General features: G+C 46.2%; 10 protein-coding genes across 10 annotated transcripts; 4 read left to right on the forward strand and 6 right to left on the reverse strand.

The window, feature by feature from the left end:
• The first annotated feature begins 643 nt into the window (after positions 1–643).
• On the forward strand, positions 644–1,509 carry LOC135005096 (histone H1B-like). Its single transcript, XM_063951887.1, has one exon. The coding sequence runs from the start codon at positions 693–695 to the stop codon at positions 1,356–1,358; it is 666 nt and encodes a 221-aa protein (XP_063807957.1). The 5' UTR covers positions 644–692; the 3' UTR covers positions 1,359–1,509.
• Positions 1,510–2,608: 1,099 nt separating this feature from the next.
• LOC135005104 (histone H4) lies at positions 2,609–3,014 on the reverse strand. Its single transcript, XM_063951894.1, has one exon. The coding sequence runs from the start codon at positions 2,978–2,980 to the stop codon at positions 2,669–2,671; it is 312 nt and encodes a 103-aa protein (XP_063807964.1). The 5' UTR covers positions 2,981–3,014; the 3' UTR covers positions 2,609–2,668.
• Positions 3,015–4,393: 1,379 nt separating this feature from the next.
• Positions 4,394–4,883, reverse strand: LOC135005102 (histone H2B 1.1-like). Its single transcript, XM_063951892.1, has one exon. The coding sequence runs from the start codon at positions 4,823–4,825 to the stop codon at positions 4,445–4,447; it is 381 nt and encodes a 126-aa protein (XP_063807962.1). The 5' UTR covers positions 4,826–4,883; the 3' UTR covers positions 4,394–4,444.
• Positions 4,884–5,122: 239 nt separating this feature from the next.
• LOC135005099 (histone H2A type 1-like) lies at positions 5,123–5,616 on the forward strand. Its single transcript, XM_063951890.1, has one exon. The coding sequence runs from the start codon at positions 5,171–5,173 to the stop codon at positions 5,561–5,563; it is 393 nt and encodes a 130-aa protein (XP_063807960.1). The 5' UTR covers positions 5,123–5,170; the 3' UTR covers positions 5,564–5,616.
• Positions 5,617–6,390: 774 nt separating this feature from the next.
• On the reverse strand, positions 6,391–6,886 carry LOC135005097 (histone H3). The gene has a single exon (XM_063951888.1). It carries the CDS (start codon positions 6,855–6,857, stop codon positions 6,447–6,449), a length of 411 nt encoding a protein of 136 aa, XP_063807958.1. The 5' UTR covers positions 6,858–6,886; the 3' UTR covers positions 6,391–6,446.
• An 11,614-nt stretch (positions 6,887–18,500) lies between these two features.
• On the forward strand, positions 18,501–19,366 carry LOC135005111 (histone H1B-like). Its single transcript, XM_063951902.1, has one exon. It carries the CDS (start codon positions 18,550–18,552, stop codon positions 19,213–19,215), a length of 666 nt encoding a protein of 221 aa, XP_063807972.1. The 5' UTR covers positions 18,501–18,549; the 3' UTR covers positions 19,216–19,366.
• Positions 19,367–20,466: 1,100 nt separating this feature from the next.
• LOC135005110 (histone H4) lies at positions 20,467–20,872 on the reverse strand. The gene has a single exon (XM_063951901.1). The coding sequence runs from the start codon at positions 20,836–20,838 to the stop codon at positions 20,527–20,529; it is 312 nt and encodes a 103-aa protein (XP_063807971.1). The 5' UTR covers positions 20,839–20,872; the 3' UTR covers positions 20,467–20,526.
• A 1,379-nt stretch (positions 20,873–22,251) lies between these two features.
• LOC135005109 (histone H2B 1.1-like) lies at positions 22,252–22,741 on the reverse strand. Its single transcript, XM_063951900.1, has one exon. It carries the CDS (start codon positions 22,681–22,683, stop codon positions 22,303–22,305), a length of 381 nt encoding a protein of 126 aa, XP_063807970.1. The 5' UTR covers positions 22,684–22,741; the 3' UTR covers positions 22,252–22,302.
• A 239-nt stretch (positions 22,742–22,980) lies between these two features.
• On the forward strand, positions 22,981–23,474 carry LOC135005108 (histone H2A type 1-like). The gene has a single exon (XM_063951899.1). It carries the CDS (start codon positions 23,029–23,031, stop codon positions 23,419–23,421), a length of 393 nt encoding a protein of 130 aa, XP_063807969.1. The 5' UTR covers positions 22,981–23,028; the 3' UTR covers positions 23,422–23,474.
• A 774-nt stretch (positions 23,475–24,248) lies between these two features.
• Positions 24,249–24,744, reverse strand: LOC135005106 (histone H3). Its single transcript, XM_063951897.1, has one exon. It carries the CDS (start codon positions 24,713–24,715, stop codon positions 24,305–24,307), a length of 411 nt encoding a protein of 136 aa, XP_063807967.1. The 5' UTR covers positions 24,716–24,744; the 3' UTR covers positions 24,249–24,304.
• Positions 24,745–25,635: the final 891 nt, after the last annotated feature.

Consider the following 25,635-nt stretch of genomic DNA (forward strand, 5'->3'; position numbering starts at 1 on the left):
CCAGCATTTTTCAGGACATGGAGAATCTCAGGCCGGCAGGATTATTCTGAAGCTGATTATGCACGCCAGATATCTTTCTTTTATTTATTTAGTCAAAGTAACTAGAGTTCCCAGACAGGAGTGCCAATACCTTGTGGGGCAACCTGCCTGTGCTATCCATCCGGGTGTACAGCATCCCACACATCACCTTTATGTCTTTCAAAATGCGGCATCCTCTGCACTGATTATGCCCCAGCCACCTTTGTTCGGTGTAGTGCCTGGAGGAGAGAAAAGTGCCCGATGAGACATTTTTCGCTTCGCAGAAAAGATGTATTACACGCCAGCCAGATCATGCCTGGTCTAGGTGAGCTGACAGGGGCTATTCCCGGCACTCTTCACAGCGCATAGGCTAGCAATGACAGTAAAGGGTTAGGGGAGACCTTGGAGTACTGGTGTGGTGCAGAGAGCCAGCTCGCCGCTCACCTCATGCCCTATAAAAGACTGTTTTTCTGCGCTAGGGAAACACAAGGTGAGAGCAGATTCCCCCGTACACTCAGACAGGGAAGAGTTTACACGGCTGCTCATTCCGCCAATGGGAGCACAGAACACCTCACTCTCGGCAGCCAATCACAGCACAGCCGGCAGTGTATATAAAAGACGTGAGTCAACACCGGGCGTTGTAGTATTATTGATTAAAGTTAAGTTCTGCAAACATGGCGGAAACTGCCCCCGTCGCCGCCGCTGTTCCTCCATCAGAGGTCGCAGCCAAAAAGAAGAGGCAGCCGAAGAAAGCTGCTGGAAGAGCAAAGAAGAGCGGCAAGTCTTCTGGACCCAGCGTCTCCGAGCTGATCGTAAAAGCCGTGGCCGCCTCTAAAGAGCGCAGCGGGGTTTCTCTTGCCGCCCTGAAGAAGGCTCTGGCTGCCGGAGGCTACGATGTGGAGAGGAACAACAGCCGCATCAAAGTGGGGGTGAAAGGATTAGTGACCAAAGGAACTCTCACCCAGGTGAAAGGTACCGGCGCTTCCGGCTCCTTCAAGCTCAATAAGAAACAAGTGGAAAGCAAGAAGGCCGCCCAGAAGTCCCTGAAGCCCAAGAAACCTGCAGCGAAGAAAGTGGCCAAATCCCCGAAGAAGCCCAAGAAGGCTCCGAGTGCAGCCAAGACCCCGAAAAAGGTGAAGAAACCCGCTACAGCGGCTGCTGCCAAAAGCCCAAAGAAGCCTATAGCCGTGAAGCCTAAGAAGGCGGCCAAGAGTCCCGCCAAGAAGGCGGCGAAGCCCAAAGCTGCCAAGAGTCCGGCCAAGAAGGCAGCGAAGCCAAAAGCCACAAAAAGCCCGGCCAAGAAGGCAGCTAAGCCTAAGAAAGCTGCGGCCAAGAAGTGATTGTAAAGCCGCAGCCTCTCTTCCTTGTTATCCCCCAAAGGCTCTTTTCAGAGCCACCCACCCTGTCTCGGCAGAGCTGTAGGCGCACGATGTGATCTATTGGGGGACTAAATAAAAACTGTAGTGAAGAAGTCGCTACATGTGGCAGAAATATCTAGTTTGTCCCTTACACATCAGTCCTAGAAACATAGCTCTTGATAGCAGGATATGGACCACTTGGCCCATCTACTCTGCCCCATGCAGTCACTGCATAAGTGGGATATGCAGGGGAGCGGGACTAAATGCAGTTATCTGTTAAATCTGCAGATAGATCGGGAACGTATACACTAAAGTGTCGGGTTCTTCTATCTCCAGCCGCCCGTAGTAGCTGAATGGTTGTTTTATGTGTACTTGGTCGTACAGTCTGGTGTAAGGAACAGCACCGCGTGTTCTGCACGCCATTCCCGGTGATGTACAGACTGCGAGGTACCCGGACAAGGTATAATTGTTTGCTACAAAAAAAAAAATGCCTCCCTTGAAAATACAGCCTGTTCCTATAGCTCGTTTCTGGATTAATGTAGGAGACCCTTAAATTAGTTAATTAACGTTCAAAGCCTGCAGGACCCCTCTATGGACTAGGCGGCGGGTGGCAGGCTGTGTGGTGCCCTGGATGATATGTAGTCCTGCAGCGCTTGGTGCCTCCTTTCCCGAGCCCCTTACCTCTCCCAGGCATTGTCCCCCCAAAAAATGAATTATGTAACCTGGCTGCTTTCATCAAATTTGCATATAAGCTGAGCTGCGCTGATTGGTAGAAGTAGCATGTCCCCCTCCACCGATTGGTTTAAAGAAGAGCGGATACATTTTTCAAAAACTCCGCCGATAAGCTAAGCTGTAAGAGAACATGGATTTCCTAGTGAATACTTAGTTTGTCCTTCATAAAAAAAACTTGTGTCCAACAGCTTAGAACTAGTCAGCCACCGACAGTGTGTTGTGCCATCTTCGAAACAAAGGATCATGGCGGTACCTCTAGGACAAATCTACTCACGTCTCACCCACTGCAAGAATTCATAAACATTACACATTAGTAGTGGCCAGCTTGGGCATAAGCTCACTAAAATACTGGCCCGGTCCTTTCATCATCACTCCAAATAAAGACAGCAACCACTAGCGGTGTGCCTAATGTGAGGGAACGATTAAGTACTAGGACCCGGCTTATAGTCAGAGTACAGCACTACACAGAGACGTTGGGTTACAGATCTTTCGTAGAAGAGATGGGCGGCCCTGAAAAGGGCCTTTGTGTGCGGGTGATGGTATTAGATGCGCCTCGGTGTTTAGCCTCCGAAGCCATACAGAGTGCGGCCCTGGCGCTTGAGAGCATAGACCACATCCATAGCGGTGACCGTCTTCCTCTTGGCGTGCTCGGTGTAGGTGACGGCGTCCCGGATCACGTTCTCCAGAAACACCTTCAGCACCCCGCGGGTCTCCTCGTAGATGAGGCCGGAGATACGCTTCACGCCTCCTCTCCGGGCAAGGCGGCGGATGGCAGGCTTGGTGATGCCCTGGATGTTGTCCCGCAGCACCTTCCTATGGCGCTTAGCGCCTCCTTTTCCGAGCCCCTTACCTCCTTTACCTCTTCCAGACATTATTCAATAGCTAACGACAAAGAAATATGAGGCAACCCATTTTCGGTTGCTCTTTAGAAAGAGGTAAGCGGACCTGATGGGTGACTGAGCACTTTGAGAGGCGGAGTCATGGCTATAATTAGATGTTAAAAAGTCACTGCCTTACCATCAGATTAGGGGCATAAGATGTATACGCAATATAAAGTTACACTTAGCTAAGATCTTTTTTCCCATACAATTCCTGTACTTGGTACAACATAATATTCAACCTAAGATACAATGTAATATTATCCATACTGAGTCCCATTCTTATCAACGTCCCAACATTTGATATAAGGCTCATAACAGATGATATAGATGACGACTGAGAAATAGCAAATCAGAAAAAATGAAATGTCATAAATATAGGACAGCATAAAGTATAATAATATATATATATATATATATATATATATATATATATATATATTAGCACTGCACTATAATTTATTTTATATAATAGATTACTTTATTTAGCACACTGTTGTTCATAGACTTATTTTTATTGAAGTAAAAAAAAAAAACCATTTAGAATTTAACCGTTTTAATATCCATTATTATATATTGTCCAGATAAATAATAGGTATATAATAAGTGACTTGCACAACCTCATTGGGATTGGAGGATGAAAATTCAAAATGGACCAATGAGTCGAACAGATTTCGGCGGGACAAAACAAAATCACTCCAATGACATGCCGCTTCTGGCTGGTCAGTGTAACGTCTGTCCCGGGCTCGGTCTGAGTGTCAGCTCTGCGCTTCGGTCTCTCTTCTCCCTGTAATAATGAGCGCCGCTGATACTGCACTCAGCCAGTCCCGCTCCGGAACACTGCTGCTCAGCCACCCCCTGTATCTCTGTTACTATAGGGAGCACAGCTGGCACGTGTACCTAAGCCAGCATTGTATTGTGCGATCATAAAGATCTCCTTTCATTAAATGCAGCTAAACGGAACCTGATGTCTTATAATGGATTCGGTGCAATATACCTGCAGTGATACCGGAGATTGGATCCCGGTGTTACACGTGCAGTGATACAGTAACAATAGCATTCTACACAGGGCATCTTGAAAGACAAACAACCTTTTAGCAACTGTGTTTATAGGAGATTCAAAGTGATACGAACAACGGGACCAATTGCTACAATCTACTGATACTTTGTAACATTGGAATAAGATACAATAATTCTCTAGTTCTGCAGCAGCTACACGGGCAGTCACTGCTCTATGGATTGCTTTATGTAAGCACTAATGCTGACATCTGTAATATGATGACTATATGACCCCGCTTTAGTTTGGAAGTGAATATACAGTTCATGGAAGCGGAGATACAATAAGGCAGATTTGCAAGTAGCACATATAATACCCATCATAGTTTCAGCCCGATTAGAGAGGAGGTGGGTGGCTCTTAGAAGAGCCTTTGTGTTGATGTGGGTCAGAGAAGGGGGTGATTACTTGGCGCTGGTGTACTTGGTAACAGCCTTGGTGCCCTCGGACACGGCGTGCTTGGCCAGCTCTCCCGGCAGCAGCAAGCGTACGGCGGTCTGGATCTCCCGGGAGGTGATGGTCGAGCGCTTGTTGTAATGAGCCAGGCGAGAAGCTTCCCCAGCAATGCGCTCAAAGATGTCATTGACAAAGGAGTTCATGATGCCCATAGCCTTGGAGGAGATGCCGGTGTCAGGGTGCACCTGCTTCAGCACCTTGTAGACGTAAATGGCGTAACTCTCCTTCCTGCTCTTCCTACGCTTCTTCCCATCCTTCTTCTGGGTCTTGGTCACCGCTTTCTTAGAGCCTTTCTTAGGCGCCGGAGCAGACTTTGCTGGATCAGGCATTCTTTAGGATCTCTTCGACACAATGTAGAAAATCTGTGCGGTCATCTCACACATCTGTTTTATTTATAGGCAGCTTATGCAAACGAGGCATCACCAATGCAAGCTACACTATTGGGTAGAAGTGTCATGTGACACTGGTAGGCATCGTAACCCCACTCTTCTTTTTGCGGATTGGTCTGTGGATGAAGTTGAGCTGCATTGTTTAGCTTGTAAGCAGACCAATCACAGAGCAAGCAGCATGTCGCTTCTGAGTATATATGTAAGAGGAGGGCGGTGTTTTAGAGACATATCTCTCAGTGTTTCTGTTGAAAGAGAGACTCTTTTATCTCATTGAACCTCGCAAGCATGTCTGGAAGAGGGAAACAAGGCGGCAAGACCCGTGCTAAGGCAAAGACTCGCTCATCCCGGGCCGGTCTCCAGTTCCCAGTCGGTCGAGTTCACCGTCTGCTGAGGAAGGGAAACTATGCGGAGCGTGTGGGAGCCGGTGCCCCGGTGTATCTGGCCGCAGTACTGGAGTACCTGACGGCTGAGATTCTTGAGCTTGCCGGAAACGCCGCCCGCGACAACAAGAAGACCCGCATCATCCCCCGCCACCTGCAGCTGGCTGTGCGCAACGACGAAGAGCTCAATAAACTGCTCGGTGGGGTGACCATCGCCCAGGGAGGCGTTCTGCCCAACATCCAGGCCGTGCTGCTGCCCAAGAAGACCGAGAGCCACAAACCAGCTAAGAGCAAGTGATTTCACTGCTAGATACTTGTCCCCGCAACACAAAGGCTCTTTTCAGAGCCACCCACCCTGACCCCAAAGAGCTGATTCATGATATGCTGTACATGTGGGAGTAAGTAGCCCGCTGTTTAGCGGGATAGGTGCGAGTATCGTACTTGGCGTTGTGCTTCTGACGGGAAGTAAATCAGACCCTTGCGTGTAACAAGCAGTAGAGCGCAGACATAACAATGTTATTTCCATAATGTTCTTTCTGCAATAGGACTTATAGCGCTAAACAAATTAAATTAATACAATACAGCACAGAAACCGTGGAGCGCAGGGAAGCTATGCAGGAGATACTAAATGGACATTTAGAGAGTGATGAGTGTGTATGAAAGATTCTAGAGCGGGGGCCTCTCGAGCTATGCGGGGATGTGAGTTCCATAGAATCGGAGCTGCACGGCTAAATGCTTGACCCCCAGATTCATTAAGGGAGGTACTAGATGTGTAGGGCAAGTTCCTCGGTAGAGGACTCTATAAAGAGCCGCCTTACAGGCATTTACTTCCATAGAAAAGTGCTCATGGAGCCTTATTAAAACGTTCCCTTACACTTGATCAACTCTAACCTTTCATGGTGAAGACTAGTAGCCCCCTGTGCCCTGACTGCACGCTGAATTGAGGAGGCTCCCGCCACTGTTCCAGGGCAGCGGCAAGCTGGAAGGAAGGTGCGGGTAATTAAGGGATATAGGCCGTGAGCTTAGTGGCTACTAACTACGAGGAGCCTGGGCAGAGCTAAAGGAGGTGGTATCCGTCCAATTAAACACCATTGTGTAACTTATGCTTCAGCTGGTTTAGAAGGATTTGGTGGCTCTGAAAAGAGCCTTTGTGTTGCTGCGTGTATAGGAGTGCCGAGTGTCTATGCCCTCTCCCCTCGGATTCTGCGGGCTAGCTGGATGTCTTTGGGCATGATGGTTACCCTCTTGGCGTGGATGGCGCACAGGTTGGTGTCCTCGAACAGCCCCACCAGATAAGCCTCACTGGCCTCTTGTAGGGCCATAACGGCAGAGCTCTGGAAGCGCAGGTCGGTCTTGAAGTCTTGGGCGATCTCACGCACCAATCGCTGGAAGGGCAGCTTGCGGATCAGCAGCTCGGTGGATTTCTGGTAGCGGCGGATCTCTCTGAGAGCAACAGTCCCGGGACGGTAGCGGTGAGGCTTCTTCACGCCGCCGGTAGCTGGGGCGCTTTTCCGAGCAGCCTTGGTTGCCAGCTGCTTGCGGGGAGCTTTACCTCCGGTAGATTTGCGGGCGGTCTGCTTGGTCCTGGCCATCTCTCCTCACGAAACACGTCTAAAGGCAAAAAAACGAATACATATAGAAAGCAGCCGCTAGCATCTCTATTTATGCACTGTGCTGCGCTGTCATTGGATGAGTTAAAGGCGCCTTTCATCCTGATTGGCTTAGGCATATGCATAGTACTTTTCAAAAAGCCCTCCAAGACTTTAGGGTTTCTCCCGGGTGCGGCAACAAAATCAGTCTCCATTAGAGGTTTTATCACGTTTCAGCCAGAAGGATTGCTGTATTCCGGGAAGTCTATGCTGGCATTCTAGCCAGGGGAGACAATCAAAACACACACACACACACACACACACACACACACACACACACACACACACACACACACACACACACACACACACACACACACACACACACACACACACACACACACACACACACACACACACACACACACACACACACACACACACACACACACACACACACACACACACACACACACACACACACACACACACACACACACACACACACACACACACACACACACACACACACACACACACACACACACACACACACACACACACACACACACACACCAGTGATACAAGCCTCAAGTCTAAAGAGTCTTGAAATAGAAACCTTATTACATACAGTACTGTGAATAGCTACCGTCGGCGGGAATAGTACGTATGGGGACAGATGTGCCTCACCAGCTGTGCTCTCTACTGTCCGGGAGATCACAGTATATGTCTGCAGTAAAAACATCAGCGATTAATATGTCTGCTTACCAAGTAACATTCACGATACGATAGTCATTTGCATATTACAGCATTAAGAATACATTTATCTGGTAGATCTCAATTATCATATTATGAGAAGCTTTAGAACGGAGAATAATCAGATCTTCTGCCTGCATTGGGGACGATGTGATACTAATGTGAAACAGTAAGTAGTGTTACACTATTGTTACTATTCTATGAATACATCAGTAGATACTATCAATACCAAAGTATCAAATAAAACCACAAGCCAAATCTCATTAATCTGAGAAAGACAAAGTACAATACATGGAGAACACAGGAGGACATTTGTCTAGATAGTGTAAGGGTTTGCAATGAATGGGCTATTGGTGGAAATAACAATCAGATACAAGTGAATCACTTTTTCTTTTTGTATAGCTGAATTATTATAAATGCATATTTAATGAGTTAAGTTTCATTTCCCATTTATAAAAACAAACAAACAAACAAACAAACAAAAAATAAGGGGTTGTTTGTTTAAGAATTGGCAAAAGGTGTATTTTATTATGTTCAATCGAGTTTAAAACTCTTATAGGGGATTATATTGCTATGAGCACAATGCACATTCAGTGACCTGAATGTATGGGAATTAAGAATAAAAATGTAATGTCATAATAATGACTCACTATGCTATGGTGCACTACAGAATACCTACAGTGAGTGCTCCTCCTTTTATTCTATCTGTGTAGGGGTTGGGTGTGCTACTGTCCATTACTCCTCATGCAATTCTATACCTATTACTGAGATTTAGTTAGTACTAAGGGAAGAGAATATTATAAATGAATAATCCATACTAAGGCAGATGGTGATTGGTGATTACCTCCTACATGGTGCCAGGTGGGATGCTTAGGGGCTACTGGCTTACCTATTGGACCCCTTGCATGTGCTACCATCACTGGAGGACAGACGGCATTTATTTCTTAGAGCAGTGGGTAATTACATTTTAGTAAACTGTTGAGAAACCTTGTGAAATATTTTGGAAATGTTCACACGACCATTTCTATATTTCCACACACTTTTACATCACTGGTGTAAAATAAAGAGTCAAAAGGATTACACCAGGCATGTCCAAACTGAGGCCCTCCAGCTGTTGTGAAACTACATATCCCAGCATGCCCCGACACAGTCTTGCTGTCAGAGAATGCTAAAGCTGTGTCAGGGCATGCTGGAAAGTGTAGTTTCTCAACAGCTGGAGGGCCGCAGTTGGGACATGCCTGGATTACACTGTACAATATGAGTAGAAATGAAACAAGCAAAACTGTTTAGGAACAGAAACTGGTTGTCTTGCTCCTTAAACTTTGCCAGCAAAATGGCCGCCGTTGCCATGGTTACTAGAAATTGCTAGGCAACCGAAAATGGTTGTCATGCTTAATCTACTTGGCCTGAAAAATGGCCACTTTCTCCTGCAGGGTCCACAGGGTATCCACAGGATACATTGGGATATGGATGAGCGACAGCGGATCTTGCACCAATCGGTCAAAGCTTTCTGGGCTCCCAGTACGCAGTGGGCCCGTCTATATATACCTGCCACCTGGCTCAGGCAAATCAGTTTTTAGTTTGGTGAGGCAGGAGCCGGACCATGGTCTAAGGGCTGCTAGTTTTTGGCAGCCATAAGCTTTTTTACTTTATTTTTATAGTCTTACTATTTTTTTCTGAGTGATCTTTCTAAACAGCGTCTTATACGTACCTTAGAAAGAGTCACTCCAACTACTCCCCGCCGAGTCGCGACAACGCTTACCCACGAGTACAGTGCTGTTTCGGCGGGCGTCTGTGTCGGATAAAACTAGCAAGTCCAGCAGACGTTACCAGGCTGTGGCCGGAGCACGGGAGGAAGGTAAGGCATAGGTTCCGCTTAGAGGGGGAACATGGACACAGCCGCACTCTTTTGGGGGAAACTACCAAACAGTCGCTGACGCGGCTGCCACCGAAAGTGCACAAGTGCTAGGCCTTAGGGATCAAAGGCTCCAGGAGTAGCATGAGGCTGCGATCCCTAATTTTGAGATCAGCAGTGGGGAGACGGATGCACCCCTGGTCGCCCCTCCCCCCCCCGATTCACGACCAGTTTCCTCCGAGTCTCCTGCCATAAACTGAAGCGGCTGTGTGACTGGTGCATCAGTGTTCACTTGGCAATCTGTGTTCACTATATTTTCACGGAGCGGCGGTGGACACTTATAGCATATGGATCCACTCGTATTTATCGATTCTGGAAGCGGGGTAAGTCTCCCTGTATCCCGCTCTCCTGAGTGGGGGCTATAAAACACTAAGTGGGTCATTCAGACCTGATCGCATGCTGTAGTTATTTGCAGCCGTGCGATCGGGTCTGAACAGCGCATGCGTGGGGGCCGCAATGCGCAGGCGCGTTGCTGGCCGGCGATGGCCATCACTGGGCAGCGACAAAAATAATGAAGAAAGCATTTGCAGCAGCAAACACAAGAAGATTGACAGGAAGAGGCCGTCCGGGGGTGTCAACTCACCGTTTTCTGGGAGTGTTGAGGAAAACGCATGCGTGTCCGGCCGTTTCCATGGAGGGATCCTGACATCAGCTCCAGCAAGGATCATTGCAGCGGGTGAGCAAGTCCTGAGCTGTGCAGAGACTGCACAAACTTTTTGTTTGTGCAGCTCTCTGCACAAGCGTTTGCAGCCATACACAGCAATCCCACCTCCCCTGTGGGTGGCGATTACCTGGTCGTAGCAGTGCAAAAAATAGCCTGCATGCAACCATGTCTGAATTAGGCCCTAAGTCTCTATCTACCTTTGAGTACAAATAGTTGGATAAGGGCATAATGCATATGAGTTTGATAATATTACTGTGGTTTCTTTTGCTATGCGTCTGAATACAGTTAAAGCATTTTTATAAAGTAATGCAGTAATATGTTTCTCCTACATACGTGAACTGTACCTGTAGTTGAATATGTGGTCATATTGCTTATTATACTAATGTATAATCTGTGACTGACTGTTAGTGTGATTGCTGACTTTGCTATAAATTCTGTCAGTTTTCTCTGTTTACTCCGATCCTCAATGCTGGTGCTAAACAGGGTAGGGTCGGATTGTATGTCACTTTAACACATTTTAAAGTGATTACAGTCACAAATTGTGTATTACACTGTTAAATTGTCTGATTATTTATCATGTCTCAGAGCAGAAAAGGTGAGGAAAACACACTCACATCAGCACCAACACTCATATCATGTTTGTCATGTAAAGCTGGGTTAACATCTCAGGATCTGGTTCAAGATGGGTTGTGTGCAAACTGTATTAGCTTTCACCAAGGTCTCTTGAAATATTCAAGGCAGATGCAGGTGTAAGTTGATCCACCATGGGCTATGTTTGCACAGGACATTATCCAGTATAGCTGAGTGGATAATTCCAACTTCTGTACCGGTGATAGGTTGCACTATTATATGTGCAGCACAGGGGAAGCAGTAGCCTCTCAACAGAAACAGGCTGAAAAGCCAGTGGTAAGTAAATCATTTAGACACAAAACAACATCTTCAGAGTCTACACATGTTTCAGATGAGGACTCATCAGAGGACGAAGACTCATTACACTCTGGTTCTGAATATGAGGATGAGGAAGAAGGTCTCAGCTCAGTGGACATATCTGAGTTGATTACTGCAATGAAATCCATTTTATCCTTAGAAGAATCAACATATACTGTGTTAAAATCCAAGGCACCTTTATTTAAACGTCCCAAAACAGGTAAGACAGAGTTTCCTGGATCAGAACAGCTGACGGAAATTATGGAAGAGGCTTGGGTTATGCCCAGTAAGAAATTTAGAATTCCTAGGAAATGGAATTCCAATTACCCTTTTCTGACTGAGGACTGTTTAAAGAGAGAGGTAGCCCCTAAAGTAGATATGCATGTGATTCGCTTAGTGCAAAAATCTACATTACTTCTGCCTTCAACATCAATAAATGATGTCACGGATAGGAGAGTAGATGGTTTGCTAAAAAACAACAACTTTTTTTTCCCTGTCTGGGGCAATCATTAGACCAGCCATGGCCTCAGCCTGGATGGCTAAAGCAGTGGCTGTCTGGCAAGATGCATTGGTAGGGGAAATTTCAACGACATCCAGAGAGCAAAAATCCCATGTGACACATATCAAACAGGCTGCAATATTCTTGGAAGAAGCAGCCTTAGATATGGGCACTATTGCCTCTCAAACATCAGCCTCAAAATTAGCCGCTCACCGAGCAGTTTAGCTACGCACCTGGAAAGCTGATTCAGAATACAAAAAAGATAAGCCATCAGCCTGATGGTGCGGGCCTCCACCTGGGGGAACCCAGGGTGGGAGGCCGACTTATTCATTTTGCACAAATCTGGCAGCAGTCTACCACAGATGCCTGGGTGCAAGAAGCGGTGTATCCCAGTTATGCGTTTTCTTTCAGGAAAAACCCTACTCAAAGGTTTTTTTTTTTTATTGTACCAGCCTTTCTTTGGTAGAAACGAGGGCCAGGGTTTTGCAAGAGGCAGTTCAGAAATTGCTTCAGTCAGGAGTAATCATTCCTGTTCCTCCTGCACAACAAGGACAGGGTTTCTACTCCAACCTGTTTTTAGTCCAGAAGCTGAACTAGTCGTTCCAGCTCACACTCAATCTAAAAATGCTGAACAAATACATTTGGGTACCTCGGTTTCATATGGAGACCTTACATTCCATCATTTTGGCTATGGAACCATGGGATTTTATGGTATCCCTGGATATACAGGATCCTTACCTGCATGTTCCTATAGCTCTGTCCCATCAGCGCTATCTCAAATTCGCTATCCTCCAACAGCATTTTCAGATTCAGGCTCTGCCATTTGGTCTGGCCACAGCCCCCAGAGTATTCACCAAAAATGTGGTGATTATGGTAGCTTATCTCCGCCAGCAGGGGATAAGAATATTTCCATACCTCAACAATCTTTTAATCCTGGCACAGTCTCAGGTATTGCTTCTGTGTCATCTGCAACATACAATAGAGTGTCTGCAGAAGCACGGTTGGCTCATAGATTGGGCAAAATCATCTTTTGTTCCGTCATAACGGATGACTCATTTGGGGCTGTATTGGATTTGAGCCGTCAGAGAGTAATTTTACTTCTGAGAAAAATATCCAAACTTCAGTAAAGGATCCAGGAGCTTCTACACTGTCGAAGAGTATAAATTCTCGCAGCAATGTGTGTGATGTGTCTAATGGTGTCAATTTTCAACATGGTAGAGTATGCTCAGTTCCATTCAAGACCTCTGCAACATCGGATCCTTACCAAGTGGAATGGGGTCATCAGACAATAAAAATGCAGACTATGATTCTTCCTCTGGAAGGAAGGAGGTCATTAGCCTGGTGGCTACAGACAGCCCATCTGGACAAAGGGAGACCCTTTTGGATATCAGATTGGGAAATTCTGACAACAGATGCCAGCCTTCAGGGCTGAGGAGCAGTGTCAGGAAGAAATTGCTTCTAGGTGCAGTGGACCAAGGAAGATGGATGCCCTGTCAGTGAGATGGGACTTTCGTCTGGCCTATGTGTTTCTTACCATCACCCTGTTAACCAGGGTGGTGAGAAAGGTAAAAGTATGGATGGTGTAATGGTTAGCATTACTGCCTCACAGCACTGAGGTCATGGGTTCGATTCCCACCATAGCCCTAACTGTGTGGAGTTTGTATATTCTCCCCGTACTTGCATGGGTTTCCTTCGGGTACTCCGGTTTCCTCTCACAATCCAAAAATATACTGGTAGGTTAATTGGCTTCCAACAATGAAAAAAAATAACCCTAGTGTGAATGTGTGTCTGTGTGTACATGTGATAGGGTTTATAGATTGCAAGCTCCACTGGGGCAGGGACTGATGTATATGGCTAAATATGCTCTGTAAAGCACTGCAAAATATATGTATAATATATAAATAACTGGTAATAATAATAATAATAATAATAATAATAATAATAATAATAATATGTGTACACTATATAAAAAACTGGTGGCGGTAGTAATAATAATAATAATAATAATAAAAAGGAAAAGTGCCGTTATACTAATAGCTCCGGCTTGGCCCATAAAACATTGGTGCACAGATCTGCAGAGGATGTCGATGGATGCTCTATTCCTACTACCTCAACATCCAGATCTACTGATTCAGGGGCCTTGCCATCACAGACATCTGGATTGACTGTCTTTGATGGCGTGGCTCTTGAGACCTCCATCCTGAAGTCAAAAGGATTCTCTCAACAGGTAATTCAAACAATGCTTAGAGCAAGGAAAACCTCCTCAGCTCGCATTTATCACATAATATGGCAAGCCTATATTCAATGGTGCAGTGAACGGAAACTTGACCCCAGGTCTTTCAGAATTTCCAGAATCCTAGCATTCCTTCTGGTTTAAGGGTGGCTTCTTTGAGAGTGCAGGTGTCAGCACTAACTGTATGGTTCCAAAAGAAAATTGCCAACCTACAGAATGGGCACACTTTTTTCCAGGTAATGCTGCACATTCAACGTCCCTCTGTTCCTCCTACAGTGCCTTGGGATCTAAGTTTAGTTCTAAAGGCCCTTCAAGTTGCCTCATTTGAACCACTTAAAAGAGTAGATTTTAAATGGTTGACAGCTAAGGTTCTCTTTCTTCTGGCTATGGCTTCAGCTCGAAGAGTTTCAGCATTTGGCGCATTATTATTTTGTCCTCCATTTCTCATTTTTTATCCAGATAGATCGGTTCTCAGAACTAAATCTGGGTATCTTCCTAAGGTGGTGTCTAAATTCCACCTTTACAAAGAAATTGTAGTCCCGGCTTTCCAGGGGCCAGACCTATCTGCGGGAGATGCATCGTTGGAAATTGTCCATGCCTTAAGGATCTACGTAGATCGTACCAGTGCTATCAGAAAGACAGATTATCTCTTTGTTCTCTACGGATTTCATAGGAGAGGGTGGCCTGCTGGTAAGCAGACACTGGCGAGGTGGCTTTGGATGACGATTTCAGAAGCATATTCGAAGGCTGATCTCCTGTTTCCGGATAATGTCTCTGCTCACTCTACTCGTAAAGTAGGTCCATCATGGACAGCACAGCATGGTGCTTCAGCAGAACAGATATGTAAGATAGCCACATGGTCTTCCATTAACACATTCATTAGACATTTTGCTTGTGGATACCTTTGCCTCTCAGGATGCTGAATTTGGGCCAAGCATTCTCCTGTCTAATCAGGAGCGTTGCCACCACTAAATTGCTTTGGGACATCCCAATGTATCCTGTAGATACCCTGTGGACCCTGCAGGAGAAATATAAGTTATGGTAATAAGTTACCATTGATAACAGTATTTCTCCTATGTCCACAGATATCCCACCTTGACGCACCTGATTTGAGGATCCTTTTACTCACTAAACTCTTCCCTCTTGTACGGAAGGGTGGGAGGTTGTGCATGTGTGGTCTTCTCGCCTGATTAGTGCTCTACATGATGCTCCTGCCTTAAGCTTTGGAAAACAACTGATTTACCTGACCCAGGAGGCGAGGATATATGGACGGGTCCACTGCATGCTGGGAGGCCAAAAAGCTTTGACCGATTAGTGTAAGAACCGCTGTCGCTCAACCATATAACAATGTATCCTGTGAAACCTGTGGATTTAGGAAAAATACTGTTATCAATGGTAAGTTCTTACCATAACGTATATGTTGCTATGGTTGCCGAACTGTTGCCAGGGAACAGAAACTGGTTGTCATGCTTAAATCAAATTTGCCATCAAAATGGCCACTGTTGCCATGGTTACCCGACATTGCTAGGGAACTGAAACTGGTTCAATGTTTAGACTACTTGGCCTTCAAAATGGCCAGCATTGCCATAATTATCGGACATTGCTAGGCAACTTCCCTGGAGCACTTTCCCAGCTGGTATGGAGCCACCCAGGTGAAAAGAGGAACAGTTTCCCCGAGTTTTGGGGCTTGTTCTTGGGGAATCTATACAAAGCAAAGGCCCTGGTACTGGAAAAAACGGTTTAATGTCTCATACTGATGTAACGGTATTGGGCAGCATGAAGCCTATTACTAAGGGTAAGGCCGAAACTAGGATTTTCGCCACCAGGGAAAAAGCAGTGATTCCCCTCCCCAAAATGTGTTTATAAAAAATGTTATTATTAATAATAACAATAGTAATATTAATAATAATAAAATAAAAATATAAAAAAAAAAAAACCCTAAGACTAAAATAATCACATTATCAAAAATTTAGAAAAAAGAGGGATATTTTGGACAACATCCCCCTATGTGATCCAAATGCCCTCTGCGTCACATACCCCATCAGCGGCGTGTTTCACTACATTCCCCCCTGTGTGTCCCCACACATTGCACTTTATCATAACACCTCATTACTGCACTACATTCCCCTATCCACTGCACTACATCACTACACTACATGCATTCACATCAGTCCCTGCCCCAGTGGAGCTTACAATATATATTCCCTACCACATGCACCACTTAAACAATTTTTATTGGGACTCAATTAATTATATTTTTGGATTGTGGGAGAAAACTGGAGTACCCGTAGGAAACCCATGCAAATACAGGGAGAATATACAAACTCCACACAGTTACAGTAGAGCCATGGTGGGAATCAAACTAATGACCTCAGTGCTGTGAGGAAGTAATGCTAACCATTACACCATCCGTACTGCCTCTGAGAAGCTTTAGATCTGAGTATAATCAGAAATTCGGAATGTGCTGGAAACTATTATACTAATAGGAAACAGTAAATACCATTGTATGTACTTGCAAACTATACTCACTAATTCCAGGGAGATATTAATATGAATGCAGATATACATAAAAATAAAAATAAGAAAAGTCACAACTACATATGTCAAAAACACTGTCTATGGCATAAAATAATAATGATGATTTCATTTTTAAAACGTTAATACATTAATCATATTAGGTCATATTAGGTCATCGCTACCGTACGGTAGCTTTAGAATGGAGTATGAACAGAACTTCTGCGTGTGTGAAACGATATGATACTAATGGGAAACAGTATTATTCAATTGTAACTATTCCATTGAAACATTTGGATACAATCTGTGAAAGTATCAACTTAGACCACAAGCTAAAGCTTATGTATCCGGGAAACTGCATGAAGAGAATATAAAGCTGCTGTGTACTGTATGTGGATTGTACAAAGGGGATTTTCATCTGCTCAGTGGAGACTAATTTCAGATACAATAGTCCCTGTACGTAAAATCAACCACTTATTGTTCTATTTTAGTTACTGTCTTTTTCTTTATGCAGATATATTTATTTATTTTTATATCCATTTTACATGTTCTTGAAAAAAATAAACATTAAAAGTATTGAAAAAAAAATATTTTTATGGGTCAGCTTTTATTTCTATTTTGTTTCTACCATCCTTGGGGCCCCAGAAATCCCTAGTAGTGGCCCAGGTCTAGCTCCGTGTTCTCCCTACCTGCTCTGGAGACTCTCAATGCTCTAGATCACAACTCCAGCATGCAATCATGGGTTGGGGAAGAGAGTGAGACCTGGATGGTACTTACTGCTGGCACACGCCCTCCAGTTAGTAGTCATCGGTATTTTTCAAGAACCCGCTTCCATCTCCATTTGCCTTCCATTCCTCAATGTCGATCCTCTCCTCTCAGCTAGTTATTTTTTAACAAGCTACGTCATTTAAATTTTATTCCGCATAACTATTGTGAGCATATAATTCTTCAACATCTTCCTATCTTCTCCTATTTGTTCTTCCTTTTCCTCCGCCGTGTTCCATCACGTCTCCCCCGATTTTCCCCTTGTCTCTCCCATCTCCCCGTTTGTTTCCTGTTGCCATCTTTACCCATTCACCTTTATTTTCCCCCTGTTTCTCTTCCTTTCATCCATTCCTTCCACCTGCCACTACCCTTAGAGGTCCCCTTATGTATCCCCATATTTCTGCCTCTCCATTTTTCCCTCTGTACCCTTATTATTCTCCATATTATTACTGTCTCCTTTTATTTGTATCACTATTCATACCGATTCCCTCTGTTGTTCCTTTTGCTCCTCTGATCTCCCACTCCTCGTCTCCTTATTTCTCCCGTCTCCAGATATTGTACCCTTTATTCCTATGGTCTCACCCTATTGCTCCCATGTCCTCTTTTAAAAATATCAGTCTCCTATCAATGGGAACGGGACCCCATAGCCCACCTACTGACACACTTAAGATGCATAGATATGCATCAATGTCTATATGGATCATTATAAGAACATGTGGAGAAAACGCCACCAGCATTTTTCAGGACATGGAGAATCTCAGGCCGGCAGGATTATTCTGAAGCTGATTATGCACGCCAGATATCTTGCTTTTATTTATTTAGTCAAAGTAACTAGAGTTCCCAGACAGGAGTGCCAATACCTTGTGGGGCAACCTGCCTGTGCTATCCATCCGGGTGTACAGCATCCCACACATCACCTTTATGTCTTTCAAAATGCGGCATCCTCTGCACTGATTATGCCCCAGCCACCTTTGTTCGGTGTAGTGCCTGGAGGAGAGAAAAGTGCCCGATGAGACATTTTTCGCTTCGCAGAAAAGATGTATTACACGCCAGCCAGATCATGCCTGGTCTAGGTGAGCTGACAGGGGCTATTCCCGGCACTCTTCACAGCGCATAGGCTAGCAATGACAGTAAAGGGTTAGGGGAGACCTTGGAGTACTGGTGTGGTGCAGAGAGCCAGCTCGCCGCTCACCTCATGCCCTATAAAAGACTGTTTTTCTGCGCTAGGGAAACACAAGGTGAGAGCAGATTCCCCCGTACACTCAGACAGGGAAGAGTTTACACGGCTGCTCATTCCGCCAATGGGAGCACAGAACACCTCACTCTCGGCAGCCAATCACAGCACAGCCGGCAGTGTATATAAAAGACGTGAGTCAACACCGGGCGTTGTAGTATTATTGATTAAAGTTAAGTTCTGCAAACATGGCGGAAACTGCCCCCGTCGCCGCCGCTGTTCCTCCATCAGAGGTCGCAGCCAAAAAGAAGAGGCAGCCGAAGAAAGCTGCTGGAAGAGCAAAGAAGAGCGGCAAGTCTTCTGGACCCAGCGTCTCCGAGCTGATCGTAAAAGCCGTGGCCGCCTCTAAAGAGCGCAGCGGGGTTTCTCTTGCCGCCCTGAAGAAGGCTCTGGCTGCCGGAGGCTACGATGTGGAGAGGAACAACAGCCGCATCAAAGTGGGGGTGAAAGGATTAGTGACCAAAGGAACTCTCACCCAGGTGAAAGGTACCGGCGCTTCCGGCTCCTTCAAGCTCAATAAGAAACAAGTGGAAAGCAAGAAGGCCGCCCAGAAGTCCCTGAAGCCCAAGAAACCTGCAGCGAAGAAAGTGGCCAAATCCCCGAAGAAGCCCAAGAAGGCTCCGAGTGCAGCCAAGACCCCGAAAAAGGTGAAGAAACCCGCTACAGCGGCTGCTGCCAAAAGCCCAAAGAAGCCTATAGCCGTGAAGCCTAAGAAGGCGGCCAAGAGTCCCGCCAAGAAGGCGGCGAAGCCCAAAGCTGCCAAGAGTCCGGCCAAGAAGGCAGCGAAGCCAAAAGCCACAAAAAGCCCGGCCAAGAAGGCAGCTAAGCCTAAGAAAGCTGCGGCCAAGAAGTGATTGTAAAGCCGCAGCCTCTCTTCCTTGTTATCCCCCAAAGGCTCTTTTCAGAGCCACCCACCCTGTCTCGGCAGAGCTGTAGGCGCACGATGTGATCTATTGGGGGACTAAATAAAAACTGTAGTGAAGAAGTCGCTACATGTGGCAGAAATATCTAGTTTGTCCCTTACACATCAGTCCTAGAAACATAGCTCTTGATAGCAGGATATGGACCACTTGGCCCATCTACTCTGCCCCATGCAGTCACTGCATAAGTGGGATATGCAGGGGAGCGGGACTAAATGCAGTTATCTGTTAAATCTGCAGATAGATCGGGAACGTATACACTAAAGTGTCGGGTTCTTCTATCTCCAGCCGCCCGTAGTAGCTGAATGGTTGTTTTATGTGTACTTGGTCGTACAGTCTGGTGTAAGGAACAGCACCGCGTGTTCTGCACGCCATTCCCGGTGATGTACAGACTGCGAGGTACCCGGACAAGGTATAATTGTTTGCTACAAAAAAAAAAATGCCTCCCTTGAAAATACAGCCTGTTCCTATAGCTCGTTTCTGGATTAATGTAGGAGACCCTTAAATTAGTTAATTAACGTTCAAAGCCTGCAGGACCCCTCTATGGACTAGGCGGCGGGTGGCAGGCTGTGTGGTGCCCTGGATGATATGTAGTCCTGCAGCGCTTGGTGCCTCCTTTCCCGAGCCCCTTACCTCTCCCAGGCATTGTCCCCCCAAAAAATGAATTATGTAACCTGGCTGCTTTCATCAAATTTGCATATAAGCTGAGCTGCGCTGATTGGTAGAAGTAGCATGTCCCCCTCCACCGATTGGTTTAAAGAAGAGCGGATACATTTTTCAAAAACTCCGCCGATAAGCTAAGCTGTAAGAGAACATGGATTTCCTAGTGAATACTTAGTTTGTCCTTCATAAAAAAAAACTTGTGTCCAACAGCTTAGAACTAGTCAGCCACCGACAGTGTGTTGTGCCATCTTCGAAACAAAGGATCATGGCGGTACCTCTAGGACAAATCTACTCACGTCTCACCCACTGCAAGAATTCATAAACATTACACATTAGTAGTGGCCAGCTTGGGCATAAGCTCACTAAAATACTGGCCCGGTCCTTTCATCATCACTCCAAATAAAGACAGCAACCACTAGCGGTGTGCCTAATGTGAGGGAACGATTAAGTACTAGGACCCGGCTTATAGTCAGAGTACAGCACTACACAGAGACGTTGGGTTACAGATCTTTCGTAGAAGAGATGGGCGGCCCTGAAAAGGGCCTTTGTGTGCGGGTGATGGTATTAGATGCGCCTCGGTGTTTAGCCTCCGAAGCCATACAGAGTGCGGCCCTGGCGCTTGAGAGCATAGACCACATCCATAGCGGTGACCGTCTTCCTCTTGGCGTGCTCGGTGTAGGTGACGGCGTCCCGGATCACGTTCTCCAGAAACACCTTCAGCACCCCGCGGGTCTCCTCGTAGATGAGGCCGGAGATACGCTTCACGCCTCCTCTCCGGGCAAGGCGGCGGATGGCAGGCTTGGTGATGCCCTGGATGTTGTCCCGCAGCACCTTCCTATGGCGCTTAGCGCCTCCTTTTCCGAGCCCCTTACCTCCTTTACCTCTTCCAGACATTATTCAATAGCTAACGACAAAGAAATATGAGGCAACCCATTTTCGGTTGCTCTTTAGAAAGAGGTAAGCGGACCTGATGGGTGACTGAGCACTTTGAGAGGCGGAGTCATGGCTATAATTAGATGTTAAAAAGTCACTGCCTTACCATCAGATTAGGGGCATAAGATGTATACGCAATATAAAGTTACACTTAGCTAAGATCTTTTTTCCCATACAATTCCTGTACTTGGTACAACATAATATTCAACCTAAGATACAATGTAATATTATCCATACTGAGTCCCATTCTTATCAACGTCCCAACATTTGATATAAGGCTCATAACAGATGATATAGATGACGACTGAGAAATAGCAAATCAGAAAAAATGAAATGTCATAAATATAGGACAGCATAAAGTATAATAATATATATATATATATATATATATATATATATATATATATATTAGCACTGCACTATAATTTATTTTATATAATAGATTACTTTATTTAGCACACTGTTGTTCATAGACTTATTTTTATTGAAGTAAAAAAAAAAAACCATTTAGAATTTAACCGTTTTAATATCCATTATTATATATTGTCCAGATAAATAATAGGTATATAATAAGTGACTTGCACAACCTCATTGGGATTGGAGGATGAAAATTCAAAATGGACCAATGAGTCGAACAGATTTCGGCGGGACAAAACAAAATCACTCCAATGACATGCCGCTTCTGGCTGGTCAGTGTAACGTCTGTCCCGGGCTCGGTCTGAGTGTCAGCTCTGCGCTTCGGTCTCTCTTCTCCCTGTAATAATGAGCGCCGCTGATACTGCACTCAGCCAGTCCCGCTCCGGAACACTGCTGCTCAGCCACCCCCTGTATCTCTGTTACTATAGGGAGCACAGCTGGCACGTGTACCTAAGCCAGCATTGTATTGTGCGATCATAAAGATCTCCTTTCATTAAATGCAGCTAAACGGAACCTGATGTCTTATAATGGATTCGGTGCAATATACCTGCAGTGATACCGGAGATTGGATCCCGGTGTTACACGTGCAGTGATACAGTAACAATAGCATTCTACACAGGGCATCTTGAAAGACAAACAACCTTTTAGCAACTGTGTTTATAGGAGATTCAAAGTGATACGAACAACGGGACCAATTGCTACAATCTACTGATACTTTGTAACATTGGAATAAGATACAATAATTCTCTAGTTCTGCAGCAGCTACACGGGCAGTCACTGCTCTATGGATTGCTTTATGTAAGCACTAATGCTGACATCTGTAATATGATGACTATATGACCCCGCTTTAGTTTGGAAGTGAATATACAGTTCATGGAAGCGGAGATACAATAAGGCAGATTTGCAAGTAGCACATATAATACCCATCATAGTTTCAGCCCGATTAGAGAGGAGGTGGGTGGCTCTTAGAAGAGCCTTTGTGTTGATGTGGGTCAGAGAAGGGGGTGATTACTTGGCGCTGGTGTACTTGGTAACAGCCTTGGTGCCCTCGGACACGGCGTGCTTGGCCAGCTCTCCCGGCAGCAGCAAGCGTACGGCGGTCTGGATCTCCCGGGAGGTGATGGTCGAGCGCTTGTTGTAATGAGCCAGGCGAGAAGCTTCCCCAGCAATGCGCTCAAAGATGTCATTGACAAAGGAGTTCATGATGCCCATAGCCTTGGAGGAGATGCCGGTGTCAGGGTGCACCTGCTTCAGCACCTTGTAGACGTAAATGGCGTAACTCTCCTTCCTGCTCTTCCTACGCTTCTTCCCATCCTTCTTCTGGGTCTTGGTCACCGCTTTCTTAGAGCCTTTCTTAGGCGCCGGAGCAGACTTTGCTGGATCAGGCATTCTTTAGGATCTCTTCGACACAATGTAGAAAATCTGTGCGGTCATCTCACACATCTGTTTTATTTATAGGCAGCTTATGCAAACGAGGCATCACCAATGCAAGCTACACTATTGGGTAGAAGTGTCATGTGACACTGGTAGGCATCGTAACCCCACTCTTCTTTTTGCGGATTGGTCTGTGGATGAAGTTGAGCTGCATTGTTTAGCTTGTAAGCAGACCAATCACAGAGCAAGCAGCATGTCGCTTCTGAGTATATATGTAAGAGGAGGGCGGTGTTTTAGAGACATATCTCTCAGTGTTTCTGTTGAAAGAGAGACTCTTTTATCTCATTGAACCTCGCAAGCATGTCTGGAAGAGGGAAACAAGGCGGCAAGACCCGTGCTAAGGCAAAGACTCGCTCATCCCGGGCCGGTCTCCAGTTCCCAGTCGGTCGAGTTCACCGTCTGCTGAGGAAGGGAAACTATGCGGAGCGTGTGGGAGCCGGTGCCCCGGTGTATCTGGCCGCAGTACTGGAGTACCTGACGGCTGAGATTCTTGAGCTTGCCGGAAACGCCGCCCGCGACAACAAGAAGACCCGCATCATCCCCCGCCACCTGCAGCTGGCTGTGCGCAACGACGAAGAGCTCAATAAACTGCTCGGTGGGGTGACCATCGCCCAGGGAGGCGTTCTGCCCAACATCCAGGCCGTGCTGCTGCCCAAGAAGACCGAGAGCCACAAACCAGCTAAGAGCAAGTGATTTCACTGCTAGATACTTGTCCCCGCAACACAAAGGCTCTTTTCAGAGCCACCCACCCTGACCCCAAAGAGCTGATTCATGATATGCTGTACATGTGGGAGTAAGTAGCCCGCTGTTTAGCGGGATAGGTGCGAGTATCGTACTTGGCGTTGTGCTTCTGACGGGAAGTAAATCAGACCCTTGCGTGTAACAAGCAGTAGAGCGCAGACATAACAATGTTATTTCCATAATGTTCTTTCTGCAATAGGACTTATAGCGCTAAACAAATTAAATTAATACAATACAGCACAGAAACCGTGGAGCGCAGGGAAGCTATGCAGGAGATACTAAATGGACATTTAGAGAGTGATGAGTGTGTATGAAAGATTCTAGAGCGGGGGCCTCTCGAGCTATGCGGGGATGTGAGTTCCATAGAATCGGAGCTGCACGGCTAAATGCTTGACCCCCAGATTCATTAAGGGAGGTACTAGATGTGTAGGGCAAGTTCCTCGGTAGAGGACTCTATAAAGAGCCGCCTTACAGGCATTTACTTCCATAGAAAAGTGCTCATGGAGCCTTATTAAAACGTTCCCTTACACTTGATCAACTCTAACCTTTCATGGTGAAGACTAGTAGCCCCCTGTGCCCTGACTGCACGCTGAATTGAGGAGGCTCCCGCCACTGTTCCAGGGCAGCGGCAAGCTGGAAGGAAGGTGCGGGTAATTAAGGGATATAGGCCGTGAGCTTAGTGGCTACTAACTACGAGGAGCCTGGGCAGAGCTAAAGGAGGTGGTATCCGTCCAATTAAACACCATTGTGTAACTTATGCTTCAGCTGGTTTAGAAGGATTTGGTGGCTCTGAAAAGAGCCTTTGTGTTGCTGCGTGTATAGGAGTGCCGAGTGTCTATGCCCTCTCCCCTCGGATTCTGCGGGCTAGCTGGATGTCTTTGGGCATGATGGTTACCCTCTTGGCGTGGATGGCGCACAGGTTGGTGTCCTCGAACAGCCCCACCAGATAAGCCTCACTGGCCTCTTGTAGGGCCATAACGGCAGAGCTCTGGAAGCGCAGGTCGGTCTTGAAGTCTTGGGCGATCTCACGCACCAATCGCTGGAAGGGCAGCTTGCGGATCAGCAGCTCGGTGGATTTCTGGTAGCGGCGGATCTCTCTGAGAGCAACAGTCCCGGGACGGTAGCGGTGAGGCTTCTTCACGCCGCCGGTAGCTGGGGCGCTTTTCCGAGCAGCCTTGGTTGCCAGCTGCTTGCGGGGAGCTTTACCTCCGGTAGATTTGCGGGCGGTCTGCTTGGTCCTGGCCATCTCTCCTCACGAAACACGTCTAAAGGCAAAAAAACGAATACATATAGAAAGCAGCCGCTAGCATCTCTATTTATGCACTGTGCTGCGCTGTCATTGGATGAGTTAAAGGCGCCTTTCATCCTGATTGGCTTAGGCATATGCATAGTACTTTTCAAAAAGCCCTCCAAGACTTTAGGGTTTCTCCCGGGTGCGGCAACAAAATCAGTCTCCATTAGAGGTTTTATCACGTTTCAGCCAGAAGGATTGCTGTATTCCGGGAAGTCTATGCTGGCATTCTAGCCAGGGGAGACAATCAAACACACACACACACACACACACACACACACACACACACACACACACACACACACACACACAGCAGTGATACAAGCCTCAAGTCTAAAGAGTCTTGAAATAGAAACCTTATTACATACAGTACTGTGAATAGCTACCGTCGGCGGGAATAGTACGTATGGGGACAGATGTGCCTCACCAGCTGTGCTCTCTAGGTGCGAGTATCGTACTTGGCGTGCTTCTGACGGGAAGTAAATCAGACCCTTGCGTGTAACAAGCAGTAGAGCAATGTTATTTCCATAATGTTCTTTCTGCAATAGGACTTATAGCGCTAAACAAATTAAATTAATACAATACAGCACAGAAACCGTGGAGCGCAGGGAAGCTATGCAGGAGATACTAAATGGACATTTAGAGAGTGATGAGTGTGTATGAAAGATTCTAGAGCGGGGGCCTCTCGAGCTATGCGGGGATGTGAGTTCCATAGAATCGGAGCTGCACGGCTAAATGCTTGACCCCCAGATTCATTAAGGGAGGTACTAGATGTGTAGGGCAAGTTCCTCGGTAGAGGACTCTATAAAGAGCCGCCTTACAGGCATTTACTTCCATAGAAAAGTGCTCATGGAGCCTTATTAAAACGTTCCCTT

Source organism: Pseudophryne corroboree, unplaced genomic scaffold (assembly GCF_028390025.1).
Source record: "Pseudophryne corroboree isolate aPseCor3 unplaced genomic scaffold, aPseCor3.hap2 scaffold_1959, whole genome shotgun sequence".
NCBI classification, from domain to species: Eukaryota; Metazoa; Chordata; class Amphibia; order Anura; family Myobatrachidae; genus Pseudophryne; species Pseudophryne corroboree.

Bases quoted from the DNA above. Each gene is read 5' to 3' on its own strand.
- LOC135005096 (XM_063951887.1), top strand. From the start codon at position 693: ATGGCGGAAACTGCCCCCGTCGCCGCCGCTGTTCCTCCATCAGAGGTC.
- LOC135005104 (XM_063951894.1), bottom strand. From the start codon at position 2,980: ATGTCTGGAAGAGGTAAAGGAGGTAAGGGGCTCGGAAAAGGAGGCGCT.
- LOC135005102 (XM_063951892.1), bottom strand. From the start codon at position 4,825: ATGCCTGATCCAGCAAAGTCTGCTCCGGCGCCTAAGAAAGGCTCTAAG.
- LOC135005099 (XM_063951890.1), top strand. From the start codon at position 5,171: ATGTCTGGAAGAGGGAAACAAGGCGGCAAGACCCGTGCTAAGGCAAAG.
- LOC135005097 (XM_063951888.1), bottom strand. From the start codon at position 6,857: ATGGCCAGGACCAAGCAGACCGCCCGCAAATCTACCGGAGGTAAAGCT.
- LOC135005111 (XM_063951902.1), top strand. From the start codon at position 18,550: ATGGCGGAAACTGCCCCCGTCGCCGCCGCTGTTCCTCCATCAGAGGTC.
- LOC135005110 (XM_063951901.1), bottom strand. From the start codon at position 20,838: ATGTCTGGAAGAGGTAAAGGAGGTAAGGGGCTCGGAAAAGGAGGCGCT.
- LOC135005109 (XM_063951900.1), bottom strand. From the start codon at position 22,683: ATGCCTGATCCAGCAAAGTCTGCTCCGGCGCCTAAGAAAGGCTCTAAG.
- LOC135005108 (XM_063951899.1), top strand. From the start codon at position 23,029: ATGTCTGGAAGAGGGAAACAAGGCGGCAAGACCCGTGCTAAGGCAAAG.
- LOC135005106 (XM_063951897.1), bottom strand. From the start codon at position 24,715: ATGGCCAGGACCAAGCAGACCGCCCGCAAATCTACCGGAGGTAAAGCT.